Source organism: Xenopus laevis, chromosome 6S (assembly GCF_017654675.1).
Source record: "Xenopus laevis strain J_2021 chromosome 6S, Xenopus_laevis_v10.1, whole genome shotgun sequence".
In the NCBI taxonomy this organism is placed as follows: Eukaryota; Metazoa; Chordata; class Amphibia; order Anura; family Pipidae; genus Xenopus; species Xenopus laevis.
The window spans coordinates 105600403-105615382 of record NC_054382.1 but is presented as its reverse complement, the minus strand read 5'-3'; the positions used below and the strand labels follow the sequence as shown (position 1 = coordinate 105615382).

At 39.2% G+C, this 14980-nt stretch overlaps 1 protein-coding gene across 5 annotated transcripts in view; it reads right to left on the bottom strand.

The window, feature by feature from the left end:
• Nucleotides 1–1875: 1875 nt before the first annotated feature.
• The window catches only part of sulf1.S (sulfatase 1 S homeolog), a 102740-nt gene continuing 89635 nt past the window's right edge, over nucleotides 1876–14980 (bottom strand). For 4 of the 5 annotated variants that reach the window (XM_018223780.2, XM_018223782.2, XM_018223781.2 and 1 more), the window contains one exon: nucleotides 1876–4524. In XM_018223780.2, the coding sequence (XP_018079269.1) occupies nucleotides 3737–4524 (788 nt within the window). In that variant the 3' untranslated portion in view covers nucleotides 1876–3736. The remainder of the gene's footprint in view (nucleotides 4525–14980) is intronic. The other variant, XM_018223784.2, reaches the window with a different exon arrangement.

Below are 14980 nucleotides of genomic sequence, written 5' to 3'. Positions count from 1 at the left end.
CGAACTTCTGCGGGGGAAATGATGCCAAACTGTAGTGATACCCTCTAGTGTCTCTCTCTCTCTTCCTTCAGCACAGCATCCAGTGTCATTGCAAGTTCATTTATCTAATACACAGGCATAATATAATAATGATGCACGTGGTGCACACATTGAAAATATAGGATCATCAGATTAGCTTGACTGTTAGTCACACTCTCTCTCTCTCTCTCTCTCTCTCGCACATCTCAGGAGTGAGGGGAAAAAGGAGAGCACAACTAAAGATCCCCTTTCCCTCATTACACCCACTGCTGCAAGTTTAAACTTCAGTAAACATACTAAGCACAATTCAGCAGGAACAGTCCCCTAAATTTGCTCATAGTCTGTACAGAGAGATCCCATATATTGTAGTGGCTTCACAATTGATTTTGCCTGGGATCCAGCATGTCAGGCTCAATGGTCGGCCCCCACACATTTTCACCTCACCAAATCTGGCCCTCGTTGTAAAAAGTTTGGACACCCCTGGTTTATAAGAATATAATTTACAGGATATTCATGGCTCTTGTGTAATATATATTATATACACAGTATTGTATAAAGTGTGCCTGATTTGCCAAAATTAAAGCAAATGTGCTTCATTACAATTCATACACAATTGTACTGAATATTTGTCATGTGCCGTCATTTGTGGTATTCGCTGTGCAAGTGGCGTGTGCAGTGGAGTAACTACATATTACTGGTCTCACAGCAAATTTCAGACCCCCAAACTGTCTAGGGGTTGACCAGTTCTACAGATATTTATTTAATTTGTATATAAATTAGGGGCATTTAGTACAGGTATGGGATCCATCATACGGAAACCCGTTATCCAGAAAGCTCTGAATTACAGAAAGATTGTCTCCCGTAGATTCCATTATAATCAAAATTATTTCCTTTTTCTCTGTAATAATAAAACAGTAGCTTGTACTTGATCCCAACTGATATAATTATTCCTTATTGGAAGCCTAACCAGCCTATTGGGTTTATTTCATGTTTACATGATTTTCTAGTAGACTTAAGGGCAAATTCATCAAGGGTCGAATATCGAGGGTTAATTAACCCTCGATATTCGACTGGGAATGAAAATCCTTCGACTTCGAATATCGAAGTCGAAAAGGATTTTGCGCAAATACTTCAATCAAACGATCGAAGGAATAATCGAGGGATTTTAATCCAACGATCAAAGGAATATCCTTCGACCAAAAAAACTTAGCCAAGCCTATGAGGACCTTCCCCATAGGCTAACATTGGGTTCGGTAGCTTTTAGGTGGTGAACTAGGGGGTCAAAGTTTTTTCTTAAAGAGACAGTACTTCGACTATCCAATGGTCAAATAGTAGAACGATTTTAAGTTTGAATCCTTCGATTCGAAGTCGTAGTCGAAGGTCGAAGTAGCCAAAAAAACACTTCGAAATTCGAAGTATTTTTTCTTCTATTCCTTCACTCGAAGTTAATGAATTGGCCCCTGAAAGTATGAAGATTTAAACTACGGAAAGATCCATATTCCTGGAAAACCCCAGGTCCCGAGCATTCTGGATAACAGGTCCCATACCTGTAATGTAAGCAGTTTAACACACAACTCACTGTGTGGAAAGGTACAAGTTGCCCATCGATTTTGCACTCATAAATGAGCCCTATAGTTTCCATTCTCAGAACTAATACTGATATTTATTGACAAATCCTGATTCTTACTACAGACAACGCCATTGTATTTATTTTCAGGACAGAGAGTAGATGATTTATTTACCAACAGGGAGTCTGAATCTACACCTCGTCCCTCACGCTGGCCGGCAGCTGACTCACTTCATACCTTGTTTTGTATTTGCTCACAAATAAAACAATCCTTTTGCTCGAATCTTGGACATTTTTAAAATTAAAACACATTTTTATTTAAAGAAATCTTGCTTCGTGACTTTCCTGAAGTCAGAATTGTTCTATAAAAGTATAACAGAATTCTATACATGATTAAAAAAAAAAACGCAAAAACGGAAACTTAAGCATCCGAAAACTATTTACAAAAAAAAAAAAAAAAACCCCATCATTCATAACCATAAATAGTTTGTTCTGTCATCTGGCACGTGTATGTGTACAGCCACAAGTCACTGGTGGATATTTATCAAGGAGTGACGTTAGAGATCGCCACAGTCCATTCATTTGTATGGGATTTTAAAAGGCGTATTTATCAAAGGATAAACTTTCATTTTCACCCATTGATAAATACGCTTTTAAAAATCCCATAGAAATGAATAGAGAGAGGTGGAATTTCACTCTAGAGGACGGTGGCGATCTTTAACTTCACTCTTTGATAAATATTCCCCATTGTATTTTAACATATGTACATAGAGCATATACGTAAGAGAGGCTGTGACTTTGCCATCCCTGATATAAGGATTGCCCTATAAGTTATCTAGTCTGTTTTTTCCCCAGGGGGCTGCAGTACATTTGACCCACTGCCTGTGCCCTCTGAATACATTATACAGAATACGGGAGCCTGCGAGGCAAGAGCTCAGCTGCTACTTACTAAGCTCAAACCCCACAGGCGGAACGATGAAAGACAAACGCATTGATCATGAAAATCCTTAGACAACATGTTGACTGACAAGAACAAGGCATGGCTTCCACACAGACTGAAGGAACTGGCTGAACTATTATGTGTTTATTATAGGATCATGTGGATCTTAATGTAAAATATGTGCCACGCTGGTTTAGGGAGAGGTTTATCTGTATAAGAACAAGTAGAAGTTAGGCACCAAGCTGCTCTTTATATGCAACATTCATTGTGTAAGAGCATCAGGAGTAGAGTAGAACGTTCCTCTGTGGCTTTTCTTGTATAACCTTTCCAAAGGGGGTGGAATTGGGGGGGGGGGGGTTGCCTGTACAACAAAGGCAATCTCTAGGGGTTATTTATCAAATTTATTTATCAAAATCCGAATATTTTCTAAAATATACCCCAACCAAATCCGCACGGGTTATTTCCCCTTATTTATTAATCCATTTCCCCCAAAGAAATTGGAAAAATGATGAAAATTGTCCAAAAATTTGAATCGTCTAAATTTTTTTGATTTTTTTTTTAAACCACAAAATCTTCAGATTATTCCAGCACAGATCAGGAAATCTTCAGGACTTCTCCCATTGACTTCTATACAACCTTGGCAGGTCTGAGATGCCGGATTTTCAGATTCAGACTTTTTCCATCCTTGGGTATACTAAATCCCAAAAAATTTGAGGGTTAAAAAAAAACCAAATCCAAGTTTTTCATGAAAAATTCGGATTTTATAGGCAAAACACTCAGATTTTCCGAGTTTTTGGCAATCAGACTCTAATAAATCACCCCTAGTGTGATTGTTAAACATGGTTAAAAAAAGGTTATTTACTTCCACAATGTGCCACCAAAAGTAGAAAAAATGAAATTATGGGGTAAATTTGGTGCTAAAAGCTTCTGAAAGTGCAACAACTTAATTGTGATATCAAGACATTCCAGTGGTTAGAAAACAAAGCACAACTATATATTTAGTAGCCAACAAGCCGACCCATTTGGTGAAGGACATCAGAAGTGAATGTGGTGGTGTGTCCCACAATCCGTAGGAATTACATGCCATGCCGTACAAACAATAACATCGTGGGGAATAAAAAGTTGAATGGCCACATGGTCTGAAATAAACCTGGAATGTCAGGTGCTCATGGTTCTGTCGCTAATTCTTGCTAAACGGAAAAATGTTCTAATCAGACAAAAAGTGGGGATAAGGCACTGCCTTCTACATTGTCCTTGGAGATCTCCTCTGAATAACCCAGTTGAGATATGTTCTTCATGGTTTCCAGTTTGTTCGCGTTGTCTAGCTGTAGTGCAGGTAAAGCCATTTGGTGCAGAGGCTTTGAGTCAATGGAAAGGTAAACCTGATCTTCAAAAACGGCTCCACTCCTGTCTTGTTGACGCTCTTTAGAGAGATAAATATTTGTTTGAAGATGAAAGATGTTTTTGGATTCCATCTCTGTTAGTCCATTGCCACTAAACTCCACTTCATAGGGGTTGGATGCTGCATCTGTTGACCTCTCTGTGTCTCCGTTGCTCCAGAGTGATTGGTTCAAATCTGTCTGCTCAGGAAAATCATTGATTGTTTCAAGTTTTTTCTCGTTATTAAATACCACTATGCTCACATTCAAAGTACTAAAGTTTGTTTCCATAACAGGTTCTCTGTCTTCTGCAGCTGCACCACTGAATTCTTCGTCAGACTCTGCAGAGGCCATTTCATATAGTGAGGCGTTTGAGAAACCATCTGGTTGAGTGAGCAAAGTCTCATTTCTTCTAGTTTGTTTAGAGTTACTGTTCAGCAGTGCAAAAACTCTATCTACATCCTTCAAGTAATTAGCCCAGTCATCCAGACTAAGTCTATAGTTGTTTCTGTATCCATATAAAGTTTCATTTATGCTGTACAAATCTTCCAGTCCTTTCCAGTCAACCTCCTCTGCGAAATTTGGCAAGTTAGCCCTCCCATCTGTCCCATAGATGTCCCCTGAAATAATAAAACAAAACTTAATGCACTTTTAAAAGTTACTCAAAAGCATTCAACTTCCAGAACAACGAATGAGTATCTGAGCAAGCAGAGAGAACGCGTGGAGGCACATTTATCAGGGGTGGAATCATGAATTCATATGAGTTTTTTTAAATCTCTCAAACTCCCATGAACTTCAAATTCGACCAATCAAAATGTATTAATAAAATCTAATTTTTAAAACTCAAATGAATAGAATCGACCCGAAAACTTAAATCAAATTTGAATCGGATTTGAGTTTTTTTCTCTGAAAAAAACTTGAATGTCAGAAAGGCTGCAAACAACTCAAAATTGATCCCTGGATCTCTCCCATTGACGTAGGGGGCAGATTTATCAAGAGTCAAATTTCGAATTGCTAAAACTTCGAAATTCGACCATCGAATTGAATAATTCAATAGTCAAAGTTTTTTTTTTGTTTAAATTTAGCTGTTTGCGATCAAAATAAAATCGTTCGATCGAAGTACCCAAAAATTACTTCGAAATTTGAAGTTTTTTAATTCGAAAATTCACTTTGACCTGTGATAAATCTGCCCCTTACTGTAAACAGCAATTCGGCAGGTTTTAGGTGGCAAATAGTAGCATTCGAGTTCTTAAAGGGGTAGAGTATGATAAATCTCGAAAATAGAATCTAATTTGAATAACTCCCTAGTCGAACTTGACAGTTTTGACCATGAAAAAACTAAAAAATTCTAATTAGAATTTTCAATTTGACCCTTGATAAATCTGCCCGGTGGTGTTGCAGGCACAGAAAGTCTTACAACATGAGCACACATTCGAAAAAACAAATATATTAGTCGGTGTTCAAATGATATAAATACGGTATATACAATCTATCATCGATAAACCCAATATTCAAAAGAATGGCCCAATTGATACAAATAATTTTTCTTTTTTGACTGGATTTGCTATTTCCCTGTAGTAATAAAGTGCCATGTAATTGATGGCAAGTAAATTGCAAGAATCTCAATGTTGAGGGCAAAACAATCCTACTGTTATTTTTTCAGTAGCTTTAAAGGTATAGTGTTTCACATTACAGAAAGGCCTCAGAAAAAGCCAGGTCCAATAATTCCAAAATAACTGATTCCATACATTAGAATACAGTATATGTATCTGTAGGAGGAATTTGTGGCTGCTCCTCCATATAAGAGACATTACCTTGATCCTCTGGCCAAATCGCCTGCATCATGAAAGCCGAGGAGCTCCATGCCCTGGGTGTAGAAACTCTAGGTTGCCCAAATATGCACAAGTATGGCACTTTGCACAAGGCACTTTATGGAGCACATTTACTTAGGGTAGAATATTGAGGGTTAATTAACCCTCGATATTTGACCGTCAAAGTAAAATCCTTCGACTTTGAAGTCGAAGGATTTACCGCTATTCGTTCGTTCGATCGTAGGAAAAAAACGATTAAATCCTTCGAATCGAACGATTCGAAGGATTTTAATCCATCAATCAAACGATTTTCCTTCGATCAGAAATTTGTTAGAAAGCCTATGGGGACCTTCCCCATAGGCTAACATTGATGCTCGGTAGGTTTTAGGTGGCGAAGTAGGGGGTCGAAGTTTTTTTTAAAGACTATTGATCGAATGGTCGAACGATTTTTAGTTCGAAATGTTCATTTCGAAGTCGTAGTTGGAGGTCGAAGTAGCCAAAAAAAACATTTGAAATTCAAGGTTTTTTTCCTTCTAATCCTTCACTCGAGCTAAGTAAATGTGCCCCTAAGTGTTTACAATGCACTCACATCTTTTGCTCAGGCCTTTTGGCTGATTCAAAAAAACTTTTTATATTCCATCAGTCTGGGGCATATCAATGAACTTTTATCATTATTACTCTATTTATTTATCGTGCACTTTTTTCACATCAATTTTGTATACAACCTCTTCCACTTGGGTATTAACTTTTATCATTTTTACTGTATTTATTGTGCACTTTTGCACATCAAGTTTGTATACAACCTTTTCAACTTGGGTATTAACTTTTATCATTTTTACTCTATTTATCGTGCACTTTTGCGCATTGAGGGTGCAATTGACTCACTAGGGCAATGCCCCACAGACCAAGGGGAGTGAGAATGTAGGACCATCAGGTTCTGGATCCCAAAACAAAAACAAGACTTTAGTCTGGAAGAAACCCTGGGGGAAAATGATCCTCTTTGGCTGTGACACTAACATCAGGCAAAAAAAAATTAAGGGGGTGAATTCATTTTCCTTGAACCTCGAGCACTTGTAGTAATCGTTGCCTGATTAAGACCTCTGTTGTATTTTCTTATAGCAACCAAAGGATTATACATTTGCCCCTTAGGGGCAGATTTATTAAGGTTTGAATTTTAAATTCGAATTCTCGAGTTGGATTTTTGTTCAGAACTCACAAATTCGAGTTGGGAATAATCAAAAACTCGAATCAGAGTATATCATACCTTCACCCTGGGAACAACTCGAATTCGACTATTCACCACCTAAAACCTACCGAGTTCATGTAGAAGTCAATGGCAGAAGTCCAGTGACCCATTTGAAGATGTTATAAGCCTTCCTGACATTCAAGTTTTTTTCGGAGAAAAAACTTGATTCGAGTTTAGTCAATTTAAATTTGAATTCGATTCGAGTTTTCAAATCAGTAATACTCGTTCCAGTTTTAGACATTGGAGTTTTTTTCTTAAATAAGATACTATTTGAGTTTCAAGGTAATTCAAGTTCATTTGAGGTAAAAAAAACCTAACATTCGACCTTTGATAAATCAGCCCCTAAATTTTTTGGTTTCATTTTATCTCTCCATACTAAAGCTTAACTACAAAAGCTCCCTTGAGCAGAATGACTAACTTAGAGAGGGTAGATGAATAAAGAAAAGTATATAAAAAACTTTTTTTAACAGTTAATTGAATTATTGCAGTTTGAAATTCAAATTCCTATACAATCAGTTTTAAAAATGATGTTCGACATAAGAAGATTATCTTGGTTTTGGCATTGTATTACTTACATTTTTCTAAATCATCCCCTTACTGAAGGTTAATTAACCCTCGATATTCGACCGTCGAAGTTAAATCCTTTGACTTCGAATATCGAAGTCGAAGGATTTAGCGCTATTCGTTCGATTGAACGTTCAAAGGAATAATTGTTCGATCGAACGATTAAATCCTTCGAACCGAACGATTCGAAGGATTTTAATCCCTAGATCTAACGATTTTTCAGAAATTGGCTAGAAAGCCTATGGGGACCTTCCCCATAAGCTAACATTGATGCTCGGTAGGTTTTAGGTGGTGAAGTAGGTGGTCAAAGTTTTTTTTAAAGAGACAGTACTTTGACTATTGAATGGTCGAACGATTTTTAGTTCGAATCGTTTGATTCGAAGTCGAAGCCGTAGTCGAAGAAGCCAATTCGATGGTCGAAGTAGCCAAAAAAATACTTTGAAAGTATTTTTTATTCTATTCCTTCACTCGAGCTAAGTAAGTGTGCCCCCTATGTGTTTACACTGCACTCACATCTTTTGCTCTGGCCTTTTGGCTGATTCAAAAACACTTTTTATAATTCCGACCATCAGTCTGGGACGTATCAATGAACTTCGATCATTTTTACTCTAATTATTTATCGTGCACTTTTGCGCTTCAGTTTTTTATACAATCTTTTCCACTTGGGTATTAACTTTTTTAATTTTTACTCTATTTATTGTGCACTTTTGCGCATCAAAAACAACCAGTTTTAAAAAATTATGTTAGACATAAGACGATTATCTTGTTTTTGCCCAGATACATTTTCTAAATCATCCCCTTACTGAAGGTCAATAAGAAGACTTTTTGTAATTATCTTTCACTTTCTATAATGGGTGCAGAGGGAAAATTGTTGTAGTCTAATGAGACATGGAAGATTAGCTTTGTAGTTACTATAAGACTGGCCACATACAGTAAGATAAGATTTTTTTAATGACAAAAACTATCCGGGGGAAAGAATGATAAACTATTGAAGGGGTTGTTCACCTTCCAAACACTAGTTTTCAGTTCAGATTGTTCACCAGAAATAACACCCTTTTTTTAATTGCTCTCCTTTTTTGCAATTTTTCCAAAATAAAATGTAAAATTGTAATGTTCCTATCTCTGGTGTTTCAGTCTGGCAGCCCAGTGATCCAGATGCAGATTCTGAACTGTTATAATTTGCTCCATTAGTTGCTCCATTTCCCAGTAGCATTTAACAGTTTACAGAGTTGGTGACCCCCTCCCAAAGCTGCTTTAAAAAGACATATGAAGGTGAAATATGAAACTTTTAAACTTCAAAAAGGTCACAAATCAAGAATAGAAAGAAATTGGAAAAAAATCTTTATTTATGGTGAACTGAAAACAAGTAAATTTAAAAAATGTGTTGGAAGGTGAACAACACATTTAAAATGAAAACTTTACCCCCAAAATGAATATTTAAGCAACAGATAGTTTATATCATATTTAATGACATGTCTTACCAAACTTGTATATATATATTTATGTAAATATTGCCCTTTTACATCTCTTGCCTTGAACCCCCATTCCGTGATGGTCTGTGTGCTGCCTCAGAGATCACCTGACCAGAAATACTACAACTGTAACTGTAACAGGAAGAAGTGTTGAAGCAAAAGACAGAACTCTGTCTTTTAAGTGGCTCATGTGACCTAACATATAAGGTTTGTTTGTGTGCACCGTGAATCATAGGATCCCAGGGGGCGGCCCTTCTTTTTTAAAATGGCAATTTTCTATGTAGGATTATCCTGTGGCACATCCTACTAAAAAAGTATATTATAAAAATGGTTTATTTACATGAAGCAGGGTTTTACATATGAGCTGTTTTATTCAATATCTTTTTATAGAGACTTCATTGTTCGGAGGGTATGGTTTTCCTTTAACAAAAACGAAAAATCTAGATGATGAGATAATAATTATAAAAGTCTGGTCATTCAACCACTCATGCATGTTGAAGAAATTCACCAGCAAAAAAAAACAACCATATTATCCATAATATAAAGATGTCATTTGAGCCAAACTAAACTTTCAACCTGACAGATCAATGAAACAACCAAGATCTATGGTATGTCTGTTCCTGACACATACATCCTGAAAATCTTTTAACAACACATATCTTACTAATATCTGTAGATAGTACAGTATAGTTACATAGTTAAATTGGGTTGAAAAAAGACAAAGTCCATCAAGTTCAACCCCTCCAAATGAAAACCCAGCATCCATACACACACCCCTCCCTACTTTTAATTAAAATTCTATATACCCATACCTATACTAACTATAGAGTTTAGTATCACAATAGCCTTTGATATTATGTCTGTCGAAAAAATCATCCAAGCCATTCTTAAAGGCATTAACTGAATCAGCCATCACAACATCACCCGGCAGTGCATTCCACAACCTCACTGTCCTGACTGTGAAGAACCCTCTACGTTGCTTCAAATGAAAGTTCTTTTCTTCTAGTCTAAAGGGGAGGCCTCTGGTATGGTGATCCACTTTATGGGTAAAAAGGTCCCCTGCCATTTGTCTATAATGTCCTCTAATGTACTTGTAAAGTGTAATCATGTCCCCTCGCAAGCGCCTTTTTTCCAGAGAAAACAACCCCAGCCTTGACAGTCTACCCTCATAATTTAAGTCTTCTGTCCCTCTAACCAATTTAGTTGCACGTCTCTGCACTCTCTCCAGCTCATTTATATCCCTCTTAAGGACTGGAGTCCAAAACTGAACTGCATACTCCAGATGAGGCCTTACCAGGGACCTATAAAGAGGCATAATTATGTTTTCATCCCTTGAGTTAATGCCCTTTTTTATGCAAGACAGAACTTTATTTGCTTTAGTAGCCACAGAATGACACTGCCCAGAATTAGACAACGTGTTATCTACAAAGACCCCTAGATCCTTTTCATTTAAGGAAACTCCCAACACATTGCCATTTAGTGTATAACTTGCATTTATATTATTTTTGCCAAAGTGCATAACCTTGCATTTATCAACGTTGAACCTCATTTTCCAGTTTGCTGCCCAGTTTTCCAGTTTAGACAGATCACTTTGCAAAGTGGCAGCATCCTGCATGGAACCTATAGTTCTGCACAATTTAGTATCATCTGCAAAAATAGAAACAGTACTTTCAATGCCCACCTCCAGGTCATTAATAAACAAGTTGAAAAGCAAGGGACCTAGTACAGAGCCCTGCGGTACTCCACTAACAACACTGGTCCAATTAGAAAATGTTCCATTTACCACCACTCTTTGTAGTCTATCTTTTAGCCAGTTCTCTATCCAGGTACAAATACTATGTTCCAGGCCAACATTCCTTAATTTAACCAGTAACCTTTTGTGTGGCACTGTATCAAATGCTTTAGCAAAGTCTAAGTAAATCACATCCACTGCCATCCCAGAATCGAGGTCTCTACTTACATTCTCGTAAAAAGAAATTAAGTTAGTCTGGCAAGATCTATTACGCATAAAACCATGCTGGCACAAACTCATAGTATTATGATTTGCTATGAAGTCCAGTATCTTATCCTTTATTAACCCTTCGAAAAGCTTTCCTAATACTGACGTCAGACTAACTGGCCTATAGTTTTGAGGCTGAGAACGGGATCCTTTTTTGAATAGAGGCACCACATTAGCAATTCGCCAGTCTCTCGGCACTATGCCAGATCTCAATGAATCAGAGCTAAGCTCACTAATTACCCTGGGATGAATACCATCTGGCCCTGGACCTTTGTTAATCTTAACATGTTCAAGTCTCTTTTGAATTTCTTCATGTGTGAACCATGCATCATTAGTTGTATTACTAGAATGTCCACCATAACTGGGGAAATGTAAGTTGCTGTATAACTATACACTGATATAATGTTAAGGAACCCTGTAGTCAGGTCCAAACTGGGATTTAAAATCCAAACTGCCTTCCACCAGCCCAATAATTAGTGATTGTCCAAGGCAGTGGTCCCCAACTCTGGGTCCCTAGCTTATGTCACGACTCTGTCCCTAGCTTATGTCACGACTCTGTCCCTAGCTTGTGTCACAACTCTGTCCCTAGCTTGTGTCACGACTATGTCCGTAGCTTGTGTCACAACTCTGTCCCTAGCTTGTGTCACGACTCTGTCCCTAGCTTGTGTCACGACTCTGTCCCTAGCTTGTGTCACGACTATGTCCGTAGCTTGTGTCACGACTCTGTCCCTAGCTTGTGCCACGACTCTGTCCCTAGCTTGGGCCACGACTCTGTAACTAGCTTGTGTCACGACTCTGTCCCTAGCTTGTGTCATGACTCTGTCCTTAGCTTGTGTCACGACTCTGTAACTAGCTTGTGTCACGACTCTGTCCCTAGCTTGTGTCACAACTCTGTCCCTAGTCCAGTATCTTATCCTTTATTAACCCTTCGAAAAGCTTTCCTAATACTGACGTCAGACTAACTGGCCTATAGTTTTGAGGCTGAGAACGGGATCCTTTTTTGAATAGAGGCACCACATTAGCAATTCGCCAGTCTCTCGGCACTATGCCAGATCTCAATGAATCAGAGCTAAGCTCACTAATTACCCTGGGATGAATACCATCTGGCCCTGGACCTTTGTTAATCTTAACATGTTCAAGTCTCTTTTGAATTTCTTCATGTGTGAACCATGCATCATTAGTTGTATTACTAGAATGTCCACCATAACTGGGGAAATGTAAGTTGCTGTATAACTATACACTGATATAATGTTAAGGAACCCTGTAGTCAGGTCCAAACTGGGATTTAAAATCCAAACTGCCTTCCACCAGCCCAATAATTAGTGATTGTCCAAGGCAGTGGTCCCCAACTCTGGGTCCCTAGCTTATGTCACGACTCTGTCCCTAGCTTATGTCACGACTCTGTCCCTAGCTTGTGTCACGACTCTGTCCCTAGCTTGTGTCACGACTCTGTATCTAGCTTGTGTCACGACTCTGTCCCTAGCTTGTGTCACGACTCTGTCCCTAGCTTGTGTCACAACTCTGTCCCTAGCTTGTGTCACGACTATGTCCCTAGCTTGTGTCACAACTCTGTCCCTAGCTTGTGTCACGACTCTGTCCCTAGCTTGTGTCACAACTCTGTCCCTAGCTTGTGTCACGACTATGTCCGTAGCTTGTGTCACAACTCTGTCCCTAGCTTGTGTCACGACTCTGTCCCTAGCTTGTGTCACGACTATGTCCGTAGCTTGTGTCACAACTCTGTCCCTAGCTTGTGCCACGACTTTGTCCCTAGCTTGGGCCACGACTCTGTAACTAGCTTGTGTCACAACTCTGTCCCTAGCTTGTGTCACAACTCTGTCCCTAGCTTGTGTCATGACTCTGTTCCTAGCTTGTGTCACGACTCTGTAACTAGCTTGTGTCACGACTCTGTCCCTAGCTTGTGTCATGACTCTGTCCCTAGCTTGTGTCACAACTCTGTCCCTAGCTTGTGTCACGACTATGTCCGTAGCTTGTGTCACAACTCTGTCCCTAGCTTGTGTCACGACTCTGTCCCTAGCTTGTGTCACGACTCTGTCCCTAGCTTGTGTCACGACTATGTCCGTAGCTTGTGTCACAACTCTGTCCCTAGCTTGTGCCACGACTCTGTCCCTAGCTTGGGCCACGACTCTGTCCCTAGCTTGTGTCATGACTCTGTCCTTAGCTTGTGTCACGACTCTGTAACTAGCTTGTGTCACGACTCTGTCCCTAGCTTGTGTCACAACTCTGTCCCTAGCTTGTGTCATGACTCTGTCCCTAGCTTGTGTCACAACTCTGTCCCTAGCTTGTGTCACAACTCTGTCCCTAGCTTGTGTCATGACTCTGTCCCTAGCTTGTGTCACGACTCTGTAACTAGCTTGTGTCACGACTCTGTCCCTAGCTTGTGTCATGACTCTGTCCCTAGCTTGTGTCACAACTCTGTCCCTAGCTTGTGTCACAACTCTGTCCCTAGCTTGTGTCACGACTCGGTCCCTAGCTTGTGTCACGACTCTGTCCCTAGCTTGTGTCACGACTCTGTCCCTAGCTTGTGTCACGACTCTGTCCCTAGCTTGTGTCACGACTCTGTCCCTAGCTTGTGTCATGACTCTGTCCCTAGCTTGTGTCACGACTCTGTAACTAGCTTGTGTCACGACTCTGTCCCTAGCTTGTGTCATGACTCTGTCCCTAGCTTGTGTCACGACTCTGTCCCTAGCTTGTGTCATGACTCTGTCCCTAGCTTGTGTCACAACTCTGTCCCTAGCTTGTGTCATGACTCTGTCGCTAGCTTGTGTCACAACATGTATATTAGAAGTAGTTGGAACGAGATCAGAATGTTACGTAGTAGCTATGCTAAAAAGCCATCCAACCCCTCTTAAAGCTATCTAATGTATCAGCCTGTACAACTGATTCAGGGAGAGAATTCCATATCTTCACAGCTCTCACTGTAAGAAACCCCTTCCGAATATTTAGGAGGAACCTCCTGTTCTAATTGAAATGTGAGATTCCCCAGTTGTTATCATTGGCAGCGACTAAGGGAAATTATTAGTTCTGTTCCAGTCCATGTAACAAGGAATGTCACTCACACACAGTGTCCAGAGTGGGCCCCAGAAGTCCTTGCGCCAGAAACACAACAGAATTATGATTAGTGTTTTACACAGATGATATGGGGGCTGAGTGATTAAATGCTCATACAACCTGTCCAGTGGGCAGGTCCAGAGAATGTAAACCAGTTTCCTAGGTGGTTTATTTATCACACACCCCCTTGTATGAAATGAAATCTGTTGTGCGAGTTGTACAAGTGATTAAAAATGACTCCAGCAACCATACATTGATTTGAATAAGAAACTGGAATATGAATAGTAGGGATGCACCGAATCCAGGATTCGGCTCGGGATTCGGCCTTTTTCAGCAGGATTCGTATTCGGCCGAATCTTTCCGACTGGCCAAACTCAATCCTAATTTGCATATGCAAATTCGTGGTGGGGAGGGAAATTACATGACTTTTTGTCACAAAACAAGGAAGTAAAAAATGTTTTCCCCTTCCCACCCCTAATTTGTATATGCAAATTAGGATTCGGTTCGGTATTCGGACAAATATTTCATAAAAGATTCTGGGGTTCGGCCAAATCCAAAATAGTGGATTCGGTGCATTCCTAATGAATAGGAGAGGGTCTAAAGAGAAAGACGAGTAATAAAAAGTAGCAATAACAGTAAATGTGTAGCCTTATAAACATTTGTTTTTAGATGGGGTCAGTGACCCCCTTTTGAAAACCGGAAAGAGTCAGAAGAAAAAGCCAAATAATTCAGAAACGATAAATAATAAATACACATTAAAAAGTTGCTTAGGACTGGCCATTCTATAACATATTAAAAGTTAATGTAAAGGCGAACCACCCTGTAGCCCAATAACAAATAATCCGTTCTAATTTTAATATATATTGATATATACAAACCTATATATTTATACAACTAATGTAGGTTTAATAACTT